This window comes from Hippichthys cyanospilos, chromosome 7 (genome assembly GCF_059441005.1).
Source record: "Hippichthys cyanospilos isolate Australia breed blue-spotted pipefish chromosome 7, RoL_Hcya_1.0, whole genome shotgun sequence".
Lineage (NCBI taxonomy): Eukaryota > Metazoa > Chordata > Actinopteri > Syngnathiformes > Syngnathidae > Hippichthys > Hippichthys cyanospilos.
Genome location: NC_142375.1, coordinates 15,161,731 through 15,184,230, shown reverse-complemented (window position 1 = coordinate 15,184,230; position 22,500 = coordinate 15,161,731). Strand labels below are relative to the sequence as shown.

Genomic DNA, 22,500 nt, shown 5'->3' with positions numbered 1-22,500 from the left:
TTTAAAACAAAAAGGCTGAGAATGAGGCTCTATAGACGCACAGGACACACAGCCAAACAGCCAGGCTTGCTTTACCTGCATAGCGCTGAGTCTCATGCTGAGTATCCAATCACAGAGCGTGAACATCCACGTTCAACGTAAGGCTTTCTAGATGGCCACACTGTCGCCACCTTGTGATTCGACTGGCTATTGCAACTGTTTCTGCTAATGTGCCCGTTCACTCACAGAGCACAGACGCACGCAACTGTTGATTGTGAAGGGCTGGGGCAGAAATCATTCAGCCTGTACAAAATACAACACTGTAGTTAAGTAATTTACTGTACTATATTGGTGTTATTTTATAAACAGTACAGCTTTTGGACCATGTTTTTGCATTTTGCAGTTCATATGTTCAACTATTATCATCAAAAGGTTTAGAATGATCATCTGTCTGGTTTATCTCCTCTTTTATTCTATTCTATATTGATTTAATTCCTGTTTTTGTTATTATATTTGTATTTGATAACGTGTTTGTATTCTAGTACAGTGGGCCCCCGGGTTACGAACTTAATCCGTTCAGCGGCTACGCTCGTATCTCGAATTGCTCGTATAGCGGGCATTCCAAACCCATGTTAATTCGTGAATGCGTGCAACGCGCGCCGAAGCCTTAGGTAAAAACGACACACTGTATACATACATTAAAATTGAGTGACATAATATGCTGTACACTTGCATTATATAATTCATACAATGGATAAATAGCTTTTACCTTTGATACGACGAGACTTAAGCTGGATGTAAGCAGAGGGGGGCAGAGTCCAACGCTCAAAGTTAACACGGTGATAGATATGCTATTGGTCTTACAGTGTTACAGTAACTCTTTCAGTCAGGGTGCAAATCACGCAGATACTAAAACATCATCCTCTTATTTCTTTCTTTACCGCTGCTAGTAATTTTAGAAGCTATGTCTAACAGATAAAGTTTGCAAAGTCTTCACAACATTCCGTTTTTCACTAATTTTCTCTCCTTCCGTTCGGCCAATAGCATATCGGCATTTCTGTGATTGACGTGTGACGCCGGCCAATAGCATCTCCGTGAGTGAGACCGGGTGACCTTAATCGACCAATAGCATATTCGCATCTCCGTGACTGACTGATAATTATTCACACTTTTTTTTTTAAACGGTTGGAATGTATTGACAATTAATTTTAAAAAAAACACACATTTAAACCAATGACAATTCTTTGTCCTGCAATCGGCACATTTAATTTCATGTCAGCTGTTTTTCCCTTTAGCTGTACAAACACTACACTTAAATGGTAATATATTTGGACACCGTGAGTGAGACAGTCAGTGTGACGTTGTAAGACCAATAGCGTTCACGTAACTGCCACAAGTATCTACTGATGATTGATGATGTCGCTATGTTGATTTTATTGACGCAATTAAACGAGAACATTTCTACATACTCAATGGCCGGCATGTCGAATTGCTCGTAAGGCGAGAGGTTTGTTCGTAAGCGGAGGACAAAAATCTCCCTGATCCACGCTCGTAAGGCGAATTGTTCGTAAATCAGGGTGCTCGTAAGCCGGGGGCCGACTGTAATTGTGCAGCACTTTCGTCAGCCGTTTGAGGTTATTTTGAAATGTACGTCATAAATAAACTTTGAATTAAATTGCATACACATATACAGTGTTAAATAACTCGCAATAACTCGAACAGCAAGCTATAATAAATCTCACATCATGATTCATCTTACCATGTTTTAAAAAAAAGTTGGGAAAAAACACGCCCAACATAAAACAAACGATTTGACAAGCAAGTGAGAGCTGCTTGAAAGGTAGTGTTTGTGATGACTTTTTTCTTTTCTAAAAACAGACGAGAGTAACAATGAAAGAAACATAACTGGCCTGCTGCAATTCCCTGGAGAGGAAGTTAGTGTGGACAATGTACAATTAAAGCCGAACGCACTTGCAATAACAGTCACACGTGTCACAGTGCAAACAACTATCACAGCCCTAAAATTTCCTCTGAAACTGAGGTCTGCATCCGTCTGCTTGCATCTATCCACAATTGTTTACAATGCTTCAAAGTTAAAATCAATAGGAACTGCCAAAATGGAAACCGCCTAATGTTCAATTAGAAACCCCCCACCATTCAATTACAGCCCCAGAATTGGAGAAGTTTCAGCAAGTTTGTGTCCCAAGGGAATAACACTGAAAAGTATACAGTGTAAAAAGAGAGAAGAAATCTATAATTGACATGGGGCAGAATGAAGTTATTCTGCCAGTGTCATCCACCAGCAATTATGCTGCAGTCCACCTTGAAGCTGCAACAGAGGAGGCTGCATGCTATTAATTATCGTTTGAAACATTTTCCAATCTTACCTATCCTTTGTATGCGTAAGTGTTGTCATATTGCGTTACACCCCCAGAGAGACACTTCTTTTATAAATTACCTCCCTCTCATAGCATGCTAACATCTATCCTATTGGATCTGTCTGTGACAGCGAATTCCCCCCAGGAAGCAGAGCCCTTATCCAAGCAGTCGACTCCACATAAATAGGCCAGTCTCTTGGGAGCCTGTATCACTACATGGGTGAGAGAGAGCCCGGCAACTCAAAATAAAAGGTATAAAACAGGTGGTGTTTGTGTGGAAAAAAACGTGCTGTAGATCATAGAAAGACAACAAAAAACCTTAAAAAAGGCAATAAACAAAGAAACTTAAAAAGAAATGCACTGAAGCCTCCTTGCGTGTCTTGCAGTGGTAAAGGTTGTTATGTGGTCCCTTTGGGGACAATTACCGACCTGGCGGCTAGAGGTAGTGTTAGTGAATGTATGTGATGGTCACTGAGGATGGGATTGTGTAGTGCAATTGCTAGAGGATCGCTCCATATGTTGTCAATGTCAAGATGTTGAACCGTCAAGGATTTCAGGATGCATTGCTCAGGTCTTAAGGCACTTCCTGACACTAAAGTCTTACTCAACTTTTATAGGATTATTGCCTTTTATTATACGGGAAGAGATACCATACCTGAGGTAAAATCCATTTCATTTTCACAATATATTTCAAAGCCCTCAAAATTTACCAAATACTAATACTACTTACTATAAGAGGGCAAGGCCAAAACCAAGTAGTCAAGATTCAAAGCACAGAAGGACAGACTTGTGTGTGGCAATGTTGAGCCTTTGTGTTCAAATGAGGTCTTACATACTGTGCATGTCTGTCTTTCCTCAGACAGTGAGTAATACTGTCCGTATTTCGGATTCACGATGCCAAAGCTTGGATCCCCCAAATCCTTGCAACCACCCGGCTTCTTCCATGCTCAAACCCTCAAAGGGTTACCTCAGAAGTCTCCTATCGATTTCAAAGTATTATTAATCACGGGCAATGCTGGCACACACCTCATGATATATTTTACGACTGTGTTCCAAAATGAATGGGAATTGAAGCACAAACGTCATCAATGCTATCAATACTACTTTTTCGTCATCTCCAAACAGCAGCTGCTCATCGCTATTTGTACACAGTGAATGTTGTAAGGTGTTTCAAACACTGTACTGTGATGCTGAGACAAAGACAGAGTATTGAAACCAATACAAAATGCCAGTCTAGAAAGAGGCTGCATAAAAACCTAAAATTGATTACATCATCTGAGTGAATAGCCCAGTTTAGCAATTTGTCCTCTTCTTACTGCCAAGGATTGTAGCTTTAAGCACACTGCCAGCTGCCTCCATCCGCCCTTGCAGTCACAGAGCACATGCCTTGTATGATAACCTCCAAGCACCGGTTTGAGATGAGATTCCCAAAGCTGGCAGACATTTTGGCCACTGAACAACTTTATCCTCTGTCCACATCGTCCTTGCTTCAGGACCTGGGTCTTTCAAAGCATCGCTGGTGCCTTCAAATGTCTGTCCAACACAACAGCGATTCTAGGTTCCTGCCAAATCATCATTGTTCTAGAGTCAAAGTTCTAGCTACTGTAGAATGTGGATAGGTGGAATATTCCTGTGGAGAAAAAGTCAATTAAAATGAAAATGATTGTAAACATTAAACGTTGTGACATTAATTTTTAATTGTGTTTTAACAGAAATTAAACAACAGCGATGGTACCTCTCGAAGTAGATTGAAAATACTTTGACTGTAAGAACGTGTTCAACCAAAGTATGCACTCTAGGTAGCATTACAGGTGCCAAGGTGGAGCCACTAATTGGCATCACAAGTGCTTATGAAATTGTAAGCAGTCAGTGGGCCTATTTAGAGGGTGTCAGCTAGTCATTGTGTTGTTTAGTGACATGGTGTGTTTCATACTTGTCAGGCACCGGGGAAAGTGAAGGAGACGGTTGTCTCAGCAGATTACAAACACAATTATTAGACAAGGTAAAAGGTAAAGGCTATAAGATCAAAGCAGCTTGATGATCCTGTGATATTTAGTCATTTAAGCCTTATGAGACTGTATGTGACCTACCTGGGCTTCAGGAGGAAAATGAATGATGGCAAACGGAAGACGGATAATAGGAATCTAAGAAAAACCCCACAACAACTTCTTGAGAATTAAAGGTAAACACCAAGGTCAAGGTACATTTTTCATCTTGTTGTTGTTCATGGAAGATGAACACAATGGACAACACTGTTAAAAACCATTCACCAAACTGCATGTTATCCATTTAAGCAACAATGAAGCAGCATTGCAGCAAGCAATTTGTAAAGTATCCCTCTATAACTAAGCAGTTTCAAGATACATTTTGAAATTGTGATATGAAAGTTGAATATTATATTGAAAAAGGCTGGTGCCTAAACGGTTAACAAGCCACAAAATGTCTGGGGGGATTGTCAATGGGCAGACAAGCCGAAATTAGAACATTTTGGCAAGGCAATTTTGCAGCTTCCATTATCCTTGTTCTACCGATAAAGATCCCGGTTTGTCCTGTGTCCTTACTTTTTCATGACATGTTTTCAAGGCTATGCGGTGACTATATAACAGTTCCTCAGAACCTCTTTTGACCTGGTTCTAGAATGTAACCCGAAGATGACGGTGACATCATTGTCGTGTCACTGAATGACATGTAGCCATTTCTTTCTCTAGTAAGTATTCTTATTATTCTTTCGTGGACAGAGGGGTACCAATTATTTTGTCCTTGTATAAGTCAATAAATGATTTTTCTTTCTGCTGGCATCGCCATTTACCTGTATTCATTCAATTTATTCTTCCCATTTAGAGCATTTGATTCACTCTGACCACTTGACTGCACAAAGACCCTTTTTTCTGTGTTTTTACTTTCAAGCCTCTTTCATTATCCTGTCTTACATCACCACTCAGCAATCAATTCTTCCAAGTATTGCTCTGAGAAATATGCAGTTTTGTCAGTGGGAGCCACTGTGTGTGTGCACATGTGTGTACCGATGTTTGTGTGTATATGTACTGTATAATACACTTGTCAAGTTTAGACACACCATGAAATCCTTTTGTGGACAAAAACAAAAATAGTTCCTTCCTTTTGGTAGGGGTTATTAAAGTGTGAATGTTGTTAAAAGGGATGCATGAATGCTCAAGGGAACACTGAATCCATTTTGAAATCTCAAAGAATAAAGTATAAAAAAATCTTCATTCTTTGCTTTAACAGTGTTTACTATTAAACAATTTTGGATTATACAAACAGAAGAGAGAAGATTTTACTTCTAAAAATAATATGACTATTTTTTTAAACACAAACAAATCTGTTCAAAGTTCCTTTAACATGTCAGGTTGAGAGATAATTACCGTAAGTGTCCAAGATCTATCATACGAGATTAGCAGATTTTGACCTAATGGAGAACTACAGTGCCACAATTTTAATAAGTAGCAGAATTGTAACAATATGTGGAAGAGATACCCAGTGCTCTCATTTGCCAACATCCCTACATCCCAAACACATAATTTTTTACATGAATGCATACTTGTACATCGACGCGCGTTTTTTTGACATCAAAATATTAATGATCATCCATCTACTCTTATTCAACAAAACTTGATGACTTAGGAACATTTTTGACAACTTTTTCTGCCATGTTTGTTTTGATCTCGTAGAAAACAAGAACGTAAATCGAAAGTCAAAGAACACAGCTTTGTTTCCAATAAATGCTCCTCATACCGTGATCAATGATCAATTAGATGACTCGCTCGCAAGTGCAGGGAAGTGCATGAGCAGGGATAAAGCAATGCTGGAATGAGGTAGCTAAATGAAGTTCATAAGTTAAGTTCATACTAAGTTAGCTAACGTTAATTTTTACGTTAATCCTTGTGTCAAGACAAGCATGTTAATTTGCTGTACAAATGTTGGGCAATTCGCAGTGAGTTTAATTATCATGAAACATAATGATAGCATTGTTAAGATTAACATTGTTAAGATCTGTTGTTGGTTTTTGCTCACGTCTTGTAAATGCAGTTCGGACTTTAGACTTACTCTGTCCTTTGCACTGGCAATTTTTTGGAACTCCAAACATTTCTGTTGGGACCCATAGTTTTTTTAGTATTGCAAGTCCTGGGGATCCAACAGTTTTCAAAGGTAAAATGAGCATTGGATACCTAGTAGTATAAACTCCTTTTGTGTTGAAGCTGAGACATTGTGTACAACAGAAGTAAGCTTAACAGACAATGATTTGCAAATCCCTTTTTAACCTGTATTCAATGAAATACAGTACAAAGACTAGAGGTTCATTTTTCAAACAGAGGAATGTTTTTGTTTTTATTTAATTTTTGCAAATATCATTATATTTCTTATTTAAGTAACTGCAACAAGTTGCAACCGTACTGGGAGAAAGGCAACAAAAGACTGTAAAAGTTGAAGAATGCCAATAAATTAATAAGCACTCCTTTTGAACATTACTGAAGCACGATATCCATTGTTGATGCTTATTTTTCAACAGAAACATTTTTTTAATGTTTTATTTTATTCTTCTTCCTTTTGTATTGCTTTTTGTGTTCAATAAATCCTGCAGTATGAGTAATATGTTCCATTATTTTAAAAAATACGAAAGGTGTACTTGTTCTTATTTGACAGATACCACAATTAACTAAAGTATGCCGTCGTTTCACTAGCTGAGCTAAAACTTGCTGAATCGTAAATATATGAAACACCTCAAGGATCCAATAATCTACTTTATGAGAAGATATACTGAGGGATAGGCACTTAAAAGGCTGAACGAAAGGGTGGGATGAAGATGACAAGCGAAGAATTGATGGATGCAGCTGAATGAGTGACTACAAATCAATGAGTGTGTGGTGGGTGGGTCTGTCTACACTGCACAAATAAGTGTGTTCTATTTAAATTACAAACCCCAATTCCAATAAAGCTGGGATGTTGTCGAAAATGTAAATAAAATCCTTAAATGTACTACAAAGTCAAGATATTTACTTTTCAAAAGACCAAAATAAGAATTTTTCTTTTTGGGATTTTTACAAAAAAAAAAAAAAAAAAAAAAAAACTACTTAAGGTCTTGACTTTCATTTTCCTGCATTTCTCATGTTACTCCATGACTTTTCTCATGTTACTCCATGACTTTTCTCATGTATCTCCATGACTTTTACTCCAAAAACTTGTTTTTTTGAAAGGACATCCAATTCAATTATATCCCCCAACCCTTCAATTGGTGTTCCACAGATCCATCCCTTGCTGAAACCATTTTCGCTGATAAAATGGTACAATTGATAAATGGTGTGATGATATCCTTGAGCTGCAATGATCCTATAGCACTATGAAGAAGTATAAAGACTTTTTTTTTTCTCTTTTGCCTTGGTATCTGTGATCACGATTTTCTTACTCGAGTGCTATGAATATAATGATTACTAAAGGGACAAAAGGGGCCACAAATGCAGAAATTACTTGTGTGTGTCCCTGCATGTGTGTCACTGTCATTCATAGGGCTGATTTATTACAGCACACACACACACACACACACACGCACACACACACCTTGCTACCATGCTACAAAAGTACACCCACTGTCTATGCTGCCTCCACTAAGGGAATCAATGACAATTCTGTGTGGGTTTGATGGATGAAGGTTTTTTGAATAAACTGTCATAACACATTGCATTCAAAAGTGAGGTAAACACATGAATGATAGATACATTTTTTATGGTTATGTGAGTATTTTATCAAAATTCATCTACACGACTCATTCAAGCTACCCTACATTATACATTATTCATAATGAAATACAGGTAAAACCATGCAAAACATACAAATCAATCTAATTCCAAACGTGAGATCATCTAAAAGGAAAATGACATTGCAACAACCTAGCCCTAACCTAGCATGACTAGCCAGGACGACGAGCTTTAATTTGTTGGTGATTGTGAAATACTGAACTTTTACGCACATTGCTGTGTATTACTTTTGAAAAATGCAACACTTTTGTGTAAAAAGAACTACAAACTAGAGAACTACAAATTATCCAAGTTGAACACACAAGAAAAAAAAAACTACAGTGTTGATGTTGGGCTCCCTGGTAGGATCAAATATTGAATAGGGTCTTCTTTTTTTAATGTTATACCTCTCCATATGTATTGCAGTGTATCTCTAATTGTGTCATAAACAACACAAGTATAGTTTGCTGGGACCCAGCCTATTGATTTGTGTCCACTGTTGTGTCCATTTTGCCTAAGCGAGACAGAAAAGCTAATTGAATCCCAGGAAAACACATGAGTCATCATTAGAAAGGCCAGGATGTCCTCTTCTGAGCAGACTAGAACTTCTATGGTAGCTTGAATGAGTCAAAAGACAAATAACAAAAACTACACTGGAGTGGACACAAATTAATAGGCTGGATCTCATGAATAAAGACTTGATGCCTCAAAACACAGTTCAAGTACGACTGTAGGTAGACAAACAACTGCAACTGATTATTAAATATGTATATGAATTCCCATCACGACTAATGATGAGTTTCTCCTGAGCAGAGCACCATTTGTGCATCTCCACCAGTATACATTTTGAATGCTTGCATGTGTGATGTCTGATTCTCTGTGTTTTGTGAAAGGGAGTGTTGATTGAATTCACACCAGGAACGGACATGAACACCACAATGAATACAGTAGAAAAAAAAATACAACAAAGGAGCATGGATCAACAAAACCCTCCAGATACAACAATGTGGACATGTGCATTCTGTATACTGCACATAGAAAAAAAAAAAAAAAATTGAAATCAGAGCAATCAGTAAAACGATTTAGTTCTAAGTAAAACCTTAAAATAACACACAAAAGCACACATACCCACCCACACACTCACCCTTCGGGACTGGATCTCTTTGACATATAAAGGCAATAGGAATTCCGACACCCCCTCCAGTCTCACCCCTTCTTTGGTCACTCGCAGATTGCCCATTCCTTCCTAGAGCCAGAGAGAAAATGGTGGTAGACAGTCACAATTTTATAACAACAACGACGACAACAACAACAACAACAACAACAACAACAACAACAACAACAACAACAACAACAACAACAACAACAACAACAACAACAACAACAACAACAACAACAACAACAACAACAACAACAACAATAATAATAATAATAATAATAATAATAATAATAATAATATATGCAATTAATTTTGGCCAGCAACATTTTGGAGCTGAAAAGGGCAAAAAACTACATTTTTGGTTTTCGACTGAAAAACAAAACTGAAACAGTACTTAAAAAAAAAAAAAGATAATCTGAAAAAAAAAAAAAAAACCTGCAAAAACTGCCGCAACTCCAGGAAGCATCTGTAAGAATTTCACATGTGCACATAGGAGATGGGCGTGCTTGGTCGGCAACTACAGTAAAACATTTCAGCACTGGCTAGCTTTCGCGGCTTTCTTTGGACTGTGCGTGATTCAAAAAAAGACAAGTAAAAGTAATTCATAGACACCAATTAGCCGCTAAGGAAGTGTTGCTCTTGGTGTATTCAAATGCAAAAGTATACCTTTTAAAGTTAAAAAAAGAATAGTCAATGCAATAAACAAAAACAAAAATGTAAACAAAACATGGAGCACATGCAAATTATCAGTTTAAACAGGCATTAATAATTCTCATTTTCCGTTCTCTGTTTCGTCCAAACATTTGCATTTTTGTCCATCCCTAATAATACAATTATCATGCCGTTGAATGGGTGCAAATCACGTCGAGGCAGATGGCCCAGGATCACATTAATTGAATTAATACAGGTTTTTCATGGATATTTCTGGCATGAAGTATTATTCACACTGGAATCAGACATTTGAACGTGATGAGTAATTTCTGTTGGCTCAAGGGAAAGCACCTGGTGCAAAACCAGCTCCAAGATTGAAAAATCTCTCAAATCGTCTGCAACAAGGACAGACGTATTGACAACAGCACAGGGAATGACTTTGCTGCCAATATTTCAGCTCACCCTTCTCTCAATTACATGATGAGGCGATAATGAGGGACCTGCCACTGTTCCGTTCCTTCTGAAAGGCCAACTGATGTGTCACTCAATGACTACAAATTAATTTGACTTCTTGGGGAACCAATTTTTCTTTCTTCAAATTTGTGTATATTAATGGAAATGTCTGAATGTTGTTCAAGGAACTTTGAATTCGGAAAGGTGCTTTTGCAAATGATCATTAACTGCTGGTGCAACGGACCGAAAAGCTTTTCAAATTGGAAACTTGAGTCGTGAGAAAGATTGAATGGGAGAATTAAGCGTGAGGAGGAGACAACGAGCAGGAGCTGAAGACGATATGGAAACGCGAGAAAGGAGTTGATTCTATCGCAACAAAATCTCAAACAAAAAACACATTGATTATTGACAAGTCTCTCATACACAAGTGCAACATGTTTTTGTTGTTGTTGTTGTTGTCTTCAGTGCATAAGTAGAAATATATGGATGAGTTTCATATTAGGAAACAAGAGCAAAGAATGAAAACGTGCCTGGCCATCAGAAAGGCTGATGCATGCCCAATTTAGTTTTGGTATGAGTGCAATTTAATACAAACTTAGATATAGAACAAATCCCAGCATATCAGACTTGGCAGTCTGTTAAAAGATTTAAAAATCAATAACAAAAACCAGCCAGATGTTTTCTGTGATCTGTGGCCATAAAATTAAATGAACAGTGGCGCATGGCGCTTATTCAATAAAACATAACACAGGAGGTCTGAAAATCCAAAACACACACTTGAAAACACACATCCAAATTAGACTACAACAGCTACAGAATCAAACATTGAACACATACACCTACATCAGGTAAAAGGGAGATAGATATGAATATTAAAGTAGAATACATGCATATTACATGCATGCATTAAAGCTCCATATCCAAAAGGAAGTTTTTGATACTTTCTGGAAAATATATAATAAAACCATTAAACCACACCACTATTCAAAGTGTCTGTTCTGTCTTTTGACACACACAAAAAACAAAAGTTATATTAAAAAGTGAATACTTGTCCTGTTATCATTCTGAAAAAACCATCCATACTCAAAAGCAATCCCATTTATAAGATAATAATAAAAAAAAAATAAGCAGTAAGATATCATTGCCATCATTTTAACGCTGCACTGGCTACAGTATTGATTTGGAACTTTAACAGGTTGCTCAAATGATCTTCATGACCTCGCCTTTAGATTTAGAATGAGCTGCTTCAGTGCACAAAAACCCTCCAAATCTTCTAGCAGATCTCCATTTGAAAGGAAGTGGCTTAGTAAAACACAAAGTATATTTTTTGCTTCCGCATTACTATCATATTATGTTTTTACCAGTTTAATATCTGTTCTTAGTTCTGGAGTGTGGGTGTAACGATGTAGTTTTACTTACAGCTCCTGTATGTTTTTGAGTGTCAAAACATGTTAGAAGTATTAGCTAAGAATAGTGAATCACTCTTCAATGTCTTTTGTCTACATGTACTGTCTATCCATGTCCGCTGGGAGAAGATTTAGCTAACCCACTAGAAGGGATCTACTTAATATGTGCCCATTGAAACATTTCTACAATTAAAACTGAAACAATCCGTCCAAAAAATGTTGTGACAATGCAAAAACCAACGGCAGAAAGTGTCTATTTGAATTTCACGTAAATGCACACAGAAGAAGAGAGGGGATCACTTGGTAGGCAACTACTGTGAAGGAGCCCAGTGGGTGAAGAGCACTGCGAAGCTTCCGCTTCTTTCCTTGAAAAATGAACAACATTCACACACCAATGATACGCAAGGTCGTAACATGGACGACAATGTGATAACCTCGGTAAACCTTTAGTTTGATGTTGCCTTTCGTAACATTGCAGAGTGGCTAGCTTGAGCCCACACAACTGTTTTCATTGCTGTCACATTCCTGAGTTAGTGACATCAACACACGGCCATAAAAAATAAATAAATAAACATGTTTGATCATTGATTACTGATACTAAAAAAACGGTGATCAATTACAATGTGATAGTATGATTCGAAACAAGTGCTAAGTGTTAATGTTAGCCACTAATCATGTGAAAGATCCGATGTTGAACATTTTTCTCACAATATAGCCAAGTGTTTCTCACCTTCCGTTTTGGGCTAATCATTTTCATTTGGATGCATCCTTACACAACTCATGTGAGGATAAGCAAAAGAGAAAACACTATAGGTCAATGGATTATTTAACTGTATGGGAAAAGTGAGTGATAGCATACATATTCACTAATGTCTGAACATGTTGAATAGATTCGTCAACCATGAACTGGACTTCAACTAGATTTGACAAAACCGCTCGATATAAGATTTGCAAATGTATATACAGTACACCCATGACCTTCCGTGTACTTCTTTAATAATAGTTAAGAATATAACTTGTTAGTTATATGCTAAGAAAAATTTTTAAACATGTGATGGGGGAATTATTGTGTAACAGCATTTACCGTATGAAGTTTAAAACCCATACCAACTACTTGGTCACTCCTCTGTCTGGGACTGATATGACCTGAATACCAAGCAGAGGATAAAATATATGACTGGCTATGTTGTTGATGGATGTTTTGGAGCAGATGTTGATGTGTGCTGTTCCGTGTTATTATCAAGGAAGCTACATAATGTGACTGTGCACAATGCTCTCATTGCTCTTGACAAGTGTGTATAAACGTCCCTACAAGGACTTCATTGAAGTGGCACGGTGACAGATTGGTCAGAACGTCCGTCTCACAGGTCATAGTATGCGGGTTTGATTCCTGCTCTGGCCTTCTTGCAGGGCGTCTGAGTGGGTTTTCTCTGGGTACTCCGGCATCCTCCTCCTGTCTACTAGGTATCCTCCCATTGGGCAGTCTAATTTGCTCTTAGGTGTGTTTGTGGGTGTGAATGTTTTTTTTGTTCTTGTTTATTTTTTTTGTTTGTCTGTGTGTGCCCCGCAATTGTCTGGCAACTGGTTCAGGATGTACCCTGCCTGCTGCCCAAAGATAGCTGAGGATAAGATAATGGATAAATAGGCTTTGTTGAAATAAATTGACAACCACCCTAGAGGTTTTTGAGTGTTTAACTGTGGAAGACATTAAATTCGATTTTTGATCTGCTATATCTTGGGTGCCATTTTGGAATTATACATTTTCATCAAACAGGCTGCAAAACAAGTAAACTTCAATGGCCACTAATATATGACAGATTCATTATTTTCCGTTTCAAATGAAACAGCAAAACCCAAAAAATCAGAACACTGTATAATAAATCGAGGTTCCGCTGTATTTGGCATCAAAGGCATCAAGGATTTTGCAGAATTGTATCAGAGAATGTGAAATATTTTCAAGGTTTCGCCAGCAAACTTATCAAGCGTCAGCTCTTGTGTTGTGCATAGTTGAACGAAGCAGGATGTGGAATTGCAATACGTCAATGATGGACCTCTTTTACAATACTTATAGTAACTATGCAAATATATGTGAATGAGTAAACATAATCATGCTGAAAAGTATATTTGAGACCTTTTAACACACCATGTGGTAACATGTGGGCAAATAGGAAAAGCGTGAGTTTATGTTTCAGCTTGTCTGCACACAAAACTGCATGTGATTTATGCATGGAACCCTTTCAGTTTGTTGGTGTGTTTGTTTATTTGACAGTGTGTGGATGCCTCCAGCCAATCCATCAGTGTAGTGTGCACATGGCAGCATGTAGACAGATGGTGAAGTGTGTGTGTGTGGCGACAAAGAGTTTTTGTTTGTGTACAGAGCTGACAAGGGTTTTGTATTGACATCCGCATGCATATTTGAAAGTGTATGATTGCCTGCATGTGACCAATTTTACCATCAGATTTTACACATTATATTTAAATGAGATTACATTAGTGCATGTTGTGTGCCCTTGCCTACAAGTCAAGGGTCTTTTTCATGTCCTGTCAGTCACCACAGACTGCTATTAGCTAAACAGTGTATGAGGGGAAGTGAGGCCAAAGGGGAGAGACAGATGAAAGACGACAGTAAAACGAACATATGAGGAGAGTGAACCAAGACTAAAGTGAAAGAGCTCTCAGAGAGGAAGTGGAGGCTTTAAAAGATGAAAGATGAATCATAATTAGAGTAAGGACACAAATGCAAGCTTTACCTGAAGGAAGCAAACTTCACTTAAGCAATATCGAGGTCGTATTTTATCCCAGTGTAGAACTGTCAAATGTCTGTCTGAAGTGATTTTAGTCAGTTTTGTTGCCCATCAAACCTACCTCAATGCCATACATTATTCAGTAATGTCTACTAAAAATAAGTCCTGATCCTCCCCAAGGGAGGAAAAATTGGTTTATAAGGTTTATGGTCAAGTGATCTGGTATTTGAACAAATAATAGCATCTGAGGCTATGTTTCAATTACTATAATCCCATCCAAAGACTTCATTGTCAGTCTTCTAAACTTTTCATTCCTTTTTAGATGTTGATTGGCACTGCATTTCTCTATCTGATATTTCTGGCATCAAGGGCATTCACATTCTATTCACTACATCTTAAAAGAAATCTGATGGTTGCTTCTGCTGTCATGAGTCAGTGAGGTATCTTCTTTATCATCCATCAATTGAAAACAATTGTTGCCTGTGGTCATAAGATATACTGTGCCTCACCCAGTAGAGTAGTTTTTATATAGGTTTGTAACATATAGAAATGCTATATAACAATTTTGAGCATAGTGTTGCAAAAAAAAAAAATGTAGCACAGCTTTTAAGGTTGTTTTTCAGAAGCCACCATCTTTAGATTAAAGTAAACATCACTGCATTTATACATCAACTGTGAGGGAATTTTCAAAATAATTGCTTGAAAACATTGGGTTCAAATCCACCTCCCCACCTGCAGACATCCATGCCGGCTTGTTCAAGCACAATAATGGCTGAAGGAGACAAGTCAAGCCATCTTTTCTTTCACGCCAAAAGAATTATCCACACAACCTTGTTGTTGACAACAAAGACGCAATCAGCCGCCGCTTGACGAAAGTACATTTTTGCGATGTTCTTTGCAAACACTCTAAATTAGATATATACCATATCAAATTAGAGGTATATAATTATTTTAAGCCTCTTAAATGACATAATATTGCTTATTTAAAGTTCATATTAATGTTTTTCAAACACAAATATGTTGGAAAAATTGGTCTGTTTTGAGTTATACTGTTATGTCCAGCCCCCTAATATGGGAGTTGAAAATGAGAGAAAAAAAAATGGACTTGTATACAGACGAATACTGTAATAGGGAAATGCTTATTGGTCCAGAGATTCTTTAACATTTTTTTTCTGGACAAAATTATATATATTTTTGGAAATTGTTTTAAAGCATGCAGGTTTTTGTGATAACGGCCTTCGGTGATGTATGAGTGACGAATGACTGAATGTGAGCCTTTGTCAAGGGCTTTGAACACCATTCAAGACAAAGGAGTTGGATAATTGTTTTGCATAAGTAAGTTTTTTTTCCACCAACAAACAGAAATTTGGGAGGTGAATGAGCATGACTGCAACAAAACAGCTTTTGTATTAACCTGCTCATTGGCTGAACAGGTAAACACGACTGCACTTCACTGACAAGTAGGATAAACAGTTAAAACATACAGCTAATTTGTCTTTCCATTAAGGGACTTGTGTAGCATACGCTGGCTACAAGTAACAAATGAAACATAACGATTTCTCATTGGCCATCTGGTCTTCATTAATTGATTGGTATTACAGTAATTAACTTTTTTTTAAGATTGTTTGGAACAAGTAAAGCATTGGTTTTACATTTGAAATTAAATAGCCAGTCCCTATACATCAATTAAAAATAAAGATAAATTACTTCAAACAATGAACACAGTAGATGCAGTTTACGAATATGAATCACTTGCATCTTTACAGTCTAATGTGTAAAGATGAGGAGACGTAAATGAGGTAGAGAAATGTCAAAAGCTGCCAAAGTACTTCTCAGTGCTATGCTTTGCACAAACAAACTTCAGTTTTGAAGAAAAAACTTGCAAATACATGATGTTGGTGTAAACTTTAACCAAACCTGTGAAAATCAATTTCAAATTGACACCTGGTGAATTATGATATTTGATTAAACAAAAAAAAGTTGCATGGCTTGTTTGAATGGGTGATAGAATTCTAGAAAAAAAAAGTCACTTTAAATTTCAAAATCAGTTTTTCGTTTTCTTGGAAAGTTGCATATATTCGCCTCCCTTCTGATATTGGCTTCAGAAATCAACGCTCTTTAAGTTGCACTCACAATAACTTCCACATTGACGCACGATGGGATAAAAAAAGTATAATACTGGCGATAATAGACCACTGACTATCAATGTGTGGGTGTGAGTCATGAAAAAGAAAAAAAGCATGGGAGACCAATAACAAAACTGAGTGAGTGTATGGATTGAGCCGAACGTAATCTTCTTATCGAATTTGCTCTATTGAAAAAATAAATATTTTTTTTCCCTTCATTTCCCTAATGCAAAACATGTGTTGTTCTTTTCCTCACACACAGTGTGGTTTGTTCCATTCCTGCTTTCTCTATTTGGCACTTTCACATTCTTTTCGTGCCACCAACGTTCATCATCATCCTCTGCATTATTCTTTTTTGTCAGCCTGATGATTCATCCTGTCTACTGCTTTATTGTATCAACTGGCTATCACTTTCTTTGTCTAGCAGTCACGTCCCCAACCAGAACACACAATTTCGCTGGTCAACTAATACCTCAAAAGTACAACTGGGAAAAAAAGGTAACTATATTCTCTATTTTCTTCATCGTCAGGTAGATTATGGGAGGCAGGCATCTCCTATGCGGATAAGGAGTCTGATGGTGTTGGATCCCATTTCGGAGTAGTGAAGGAGAAAAGGCATGTAACATACTATAGATTGTAATTCACTAAGGAAGTGCTGGAAAATTAAGTTGCTAATCTGAAAAGCCAAAAATAAAAAAGAAACCTATACAGGTGTCACTTAATTGACTTGGAATATCATGGAAAACCCAAACCCTAACCCTAACCCATCATTTATTGCAGAAATCCATTAAAAAATAAATAAAAAAAATCAAGCCATATCTGTATTAGGTTTGCCACTGTTTACTATATTGAGATCATATTTATCACATTTGGATGAAAATAACTTACAGCTATGTTATTGAATGTTAGACAAGAACCAATCAAAATGATGTTTAGTTGGTGTGTAACAGTAGTATTTGTCACAAACCGTCTGTGGTCAAATGTCATGGTTCGGTCCATACAGCTAGATGATGAATATGCAAGTTAATTTCAGTATCTACACTCCAAACCAGTCAATGTATATGCCTGAATCAATTTGCAACTGACAGTAAATACAAAGAAGGAAATGGCGTCATGGCAACTTCTGAAGACAGACAGAAGACTGAAGACCACCCCCGGAATCCCCATGGATTGTTGTTGAGTCTGTCAGGCACTGTAGCCTGGGGAGAAAACGTAAACAAAAGTGGAACTGCTGAGGCTAAGCTAACCGCTAACCATTCAAAGTGTGCTGCACAAAACAGGTTATATGTAATAACAACTGCAGCTAAATTGCTGTGTTCTGGACTGTTGCATTTAATAAATCACAGTAGCAAGGGGAATCACGGAAACCTGGTTACACGCTCAGATTCCCCACGCTTCAGCACCACTGTACTTGAGGCTAACTCCACAAACTGAAGTTTCATCACCGTAAATAAATGAATAATAAATAACTGAATAAATAATGCTTGAATACTTTTTAAGCTGTGGTCTGCATCATGTGCGCATCAAGTTTTCGCAGGTAGTTCTAAAGGTTCTACATGACGTAAAGTTGCGCAAACTCTTACTTGCATTAATGTCTGCTAAAAATAACCAAAATTGAGGCATGTACCGTACGGTAACGTCCGTGAGCTGTTATGTCTCTAACGTTTGGTTTAGTAATGTTGATCTTTAATATTTGTAGTTGGTCTGGTGAGCGTTTGCATATAGTTAATAAGCCTGAGGCTATTAAAGGCCAGTTCGCTTTGATAGCAACCTTCAGGTAATCTGTGTTACTGGTTCTGGACTCTATCAACTTCACTACAGGTCAACGAAGAACATGCGTATGATGGTTATTCAACCATCTTTTAGGGTTGGCAATGGTGTTGGTGCCAAGTCCTGGTGGTGTATGAAATTAGCATTTCCTTAGAAGCTTGTCAGCAGAAAGAAGAATAAATGCCTGTATTAAACTTTGAACACCAGCCTCAATCTTCACTTGCTGTGGAAACTTTACACATGACTTCAAGCAACTTGGTTTGTAGACCTCATCATTCTTCCACTCTATGGAACCTTGAACCCCAAATGTAGTTCAAAATTTATTTTCATCTGAAAATATGACTTGCATGACTGGGTAGTAGTCCAGTTATGTTTCTCCTCAGGGCAAGTACAACACTTCTGACATCTCTGGTTTAGGAGTAGCTTGGCACGGAGGATATGGCATTTCCTTCATACATCTCTTCACAGCACTTGCTGATACAGTGACTGTAGCCTCAGTCTACTCCTCATGAAATTGTCTATAATTTTTTATAGATTTTGCTACACATTCCTCTTGTTCTTTGTCCATCATTTTACACCACACCGAGGGTTTTCACTCTACTTTGTATTAATGTGCTTGGATGCAGAACTCTGACAGCACAGCGGCCACCTTCTTGAACAATAACTTTTTTGTAACTCCTCTCCGGCGTGGAAAGGAGTTTCAATTTTATTTCCATCATTTAAAAACTGCAACGAATGCCCTTATGTGCTATTGCGAGAGAAACTTCACGCACAGGGATGCTTCGAGGCTGAACGATTGTCATCGTCAAACAAAGGTTGAGAGCTCTTACTGCAGCAGTGTGAAAGCATCATCACTTTGCACAGCTAAATTAAGCACAGTTCCCGCACAGTTCTCTGTTATTAAATACAACTCTAGCAACTCAATTCCTTGTTTCTAATTATGCGATGTCAACAAAGCCGCCTTTGTGGCTCTGAAACATCTAATTCCAATGCCTTGATTGGGTGAGTGTGCTGTTGAATTGAAAGGGCGTTGTTGGATATTCATGGTGTGCGAGTTTGAGAAGCATAAATAAATTTGGCGGCAAATTCCCCACGTCGTAATCCAGACTTGTATGTGAATGTGTTGAATAAACAAGTTTGGCACAATTTGCCAGCGCACCAGATGAAGGCTTGTAGCGTCCATGCCTTGATGGGTCAACAACAGGTGGGCTTACGCCATACCAAGCAGGTGGTTAAGTGTTATGATGTTGTTTTGACACTGCGGCAAATCCCACAAGTTGCTGTCCAAGGTGATTGATCCCTCCCGGAATGCTCAGAGCTTTCATCTGACAGGGATCAGTGCAAGGCACATGCCAGGGGGCTGTCAACTTCTTAGCAAGCACACAAGCTATCACAACCAGCTATCGCTGGTGGTGTGCTTTGGATTTCCGGGACGTATGGAAGAGTGTATGAAAATATACAAATAATAATAGATATAAGGTCATGACTGGTTTGTTCATTGATGGATTACCATGTAGTTTGCTTTATTATGTTATTTATTTATTTATTATGTCTGCCAGAATTGAAGCTCTAGGTTCTCAGCAAGATGTCGGAATTTCAGGTTCTCAATCTGTCTTGTCAAGCTGTCTGCCTGGTTTCATTCTGAGTCTACTTTTGCAAGTCTTGTTTCGAGCCTATTTTCCATGTCTCAGGTCAAGTTTCTAATGCTCGCTGTGGTTACATTGAATTCTTGTATGTAATAACTTTCTACTTTTCCACTTTCATGTCCTGTCTGGTTCAAACTCAGCTCCTCGTCTGACATAATCTTTTGTTTTTTAAGGATCAACTGCATTTTTTAATGTCGAGCGATATCTTAATTTATACTGAGGTTTTCAGCGCTTTAAACCTGTTTTTTTTAATAATATTAACATTTAGTCAAGTAGTTACTTAGTTGAATACTTTCTATTTTAGGGAACAATACTATTACTTGAATACGATTTAACTCGCACAAACAAGTATTCTACTCATCATTGGCTTTGGGTAACTTTCACTCAAAGTGGTCTGCTAAAGTGAGGTAAACTAAGTAACATTAGGCCCAATTTTGATCTTGCCGCTCTCTTGCAAAGAGCCAGCAAAGGCCCACTACTTGGAATGTCTCTGAGGGACTATCCTCATCTGTTGGCTGTATTAATAGTTATGTTTTCTGATTTGCTTTGTAACAGATCGCGGCAAACTATTGTAAAAATATTCACCTATCATCTTGCATTTTCCCTAATAGTTCATGAAGGATAGATGCATTGATATTTCATCAAATGCCCATGATAATTTGTTACAATGTCTTCCAATGGAGGTGAGGAAATACCAAACCATGTTTATGTTATTTTTATTGTCTTAGTAATAAATAGTGAGATGAAATGACACATTCTACAAAGGTCACAATGGCACCAAATAATTGCAATGACATTTGCCGTTGAAATCTGCATACGTCTTTGTTTTGGTCAGCAGAAATTGACCTTTACAGTAAAGTATCTCATAACAAACTTCATTATCCAATTTCAAGCACAACACGAAAAAAAAAAAAACAAGTTCAAGGAGTTGATAGCGGAGGTAAACATTAAAAGGACACTTCTTAAAATATCCATTTTAAGAGAAACCTAATTTTGTTACTTAAAGGAGTAGAATTGATAGCCACTTAATAGTAAAATGTCCAAGTCATTTCAAGGTGGGCTTATGTGCTCCTCTCATGCAACGAGGAAAAGATAAAGAGTATGCTCACCAAGACAAAGACTCGTGTCTTGTGTTCACACACAAACATCCCAGAGCAGTAGTGTGTGAAGCAACACAACTTCAGATCATCAAGCCTGAGATTGGACTGGACTCACGGACTGACAGGCCATCACTCAAGAGACTACTGCTGTGTGTAACCATGGTTTCCTCGGGTAGTAAATTAGTTACTCTATTAGCAGGCACAGTTTCTTTATCGGACTGTGTGTTGTAAATGTATCATTATAGGGGCATAGATTCAATTACGAAATCAACACTTTTCACAAAAAAAAAAAAAAAATCTTCCAATCATAAACAATGCATCATCAAAGTGAGCAACCATAGTACTGTACATTTTGATTGTTTAAACAATCGCATACACTTGGACTGAAATTGACTCAATTATGACTGACGTTTAGGATCAATACCAACATTAGAGTGTCACGGAATTTATCTATTGCTGTTATAGTTTGCTCAAGGCTCAACATTTTCATTATATTACTAATACTACTACTATGAATAATAATAATAATAATAATAATAATAATAATAATGCCATATTATTGTGGATTAAAAAAACATTGTTGTTTGCTGCACAAATTAAATCTATGATTCGTGAAACTGCTGACAAAAAATAATCTTCAATGAGTTACATTTACGAGAAAAATATTACACTCCTCTTGAAAGAAAAAAAAAAGACCATACATCAGCAATTCTTCTGTAATAATTGTATATGACATGCATGGTTAACTAAGCAAATATGCCCCATGATAGCTGAATTGGTCAACTCGGGGGCCGTACAACCAGGCTTATGCAATAATCAGAGGTGCATTGTAATTACAGTTTCATGTATTTATTTTTAAACCTATGCAGGCAATGTAGGCAAGCAAGATTAGCAAGGCAGGGGAGCAGAACAAGCCTAACATGAATTTATGAATTATAGAATTATCAAACAGGAGTTTAACCAGCTAAAGAATAAGATAAAACACCACAAGGGACCTAAAAAGAAGCAACATTATAAGACAAAAGAGGGAGGGAGCTGATTGACCAGAATAAGTTGAAAGAAAAACCTAAGTGAGCAAGAAAAGACACAAAAAAGGGACACAGGGAAAACGTTAGCCACAACTTAATCTCATCTAAACAAAGCCTACAAAAACCCACCATGAAACATTTATTTTCTCTGCATGTGATTCATCAAGCTTTTTTTTTTTTTTTTTTACCTGGATCATTCAGTATCACTTAGATGTGAATGTGTCTTTATGGTCTATGCATCATTTTTTTCTGGATGCCAATAACCCAAGGTAAAATACATGACATTTTGTAGATAAGTGAAAGGACAAGC

General features: G+C 37.4%; 1 protein-coding gene across 2 annotated transcripts in view; it reads right to left on the bottom strand.

Annotated features, from left to right (window-relative positions):
• sgcz (sarcoglycan zeta) overlaps positions 1 to 22,500 on the bottom strand; it is a 257,610-nt gene that overhangs the window by 69,386 nt on the left and 165,724 nt on the right. The window contains exon 3 of one of the 2 annotated variants that reach the window (XM_088419719.1): positions 9,252 to 9,353. In XM_088419719.1, coding sequence (XP_088275845.1) covers positions 9,252 to 9,353 — 102 coding nt within the window. The remainder of the gene's footprint in view (positions 1 to 9,251; positions 9,354 to 22,500) is intronic. The other variant, XM_088419720.1, reaches the window with a different exon arrangement.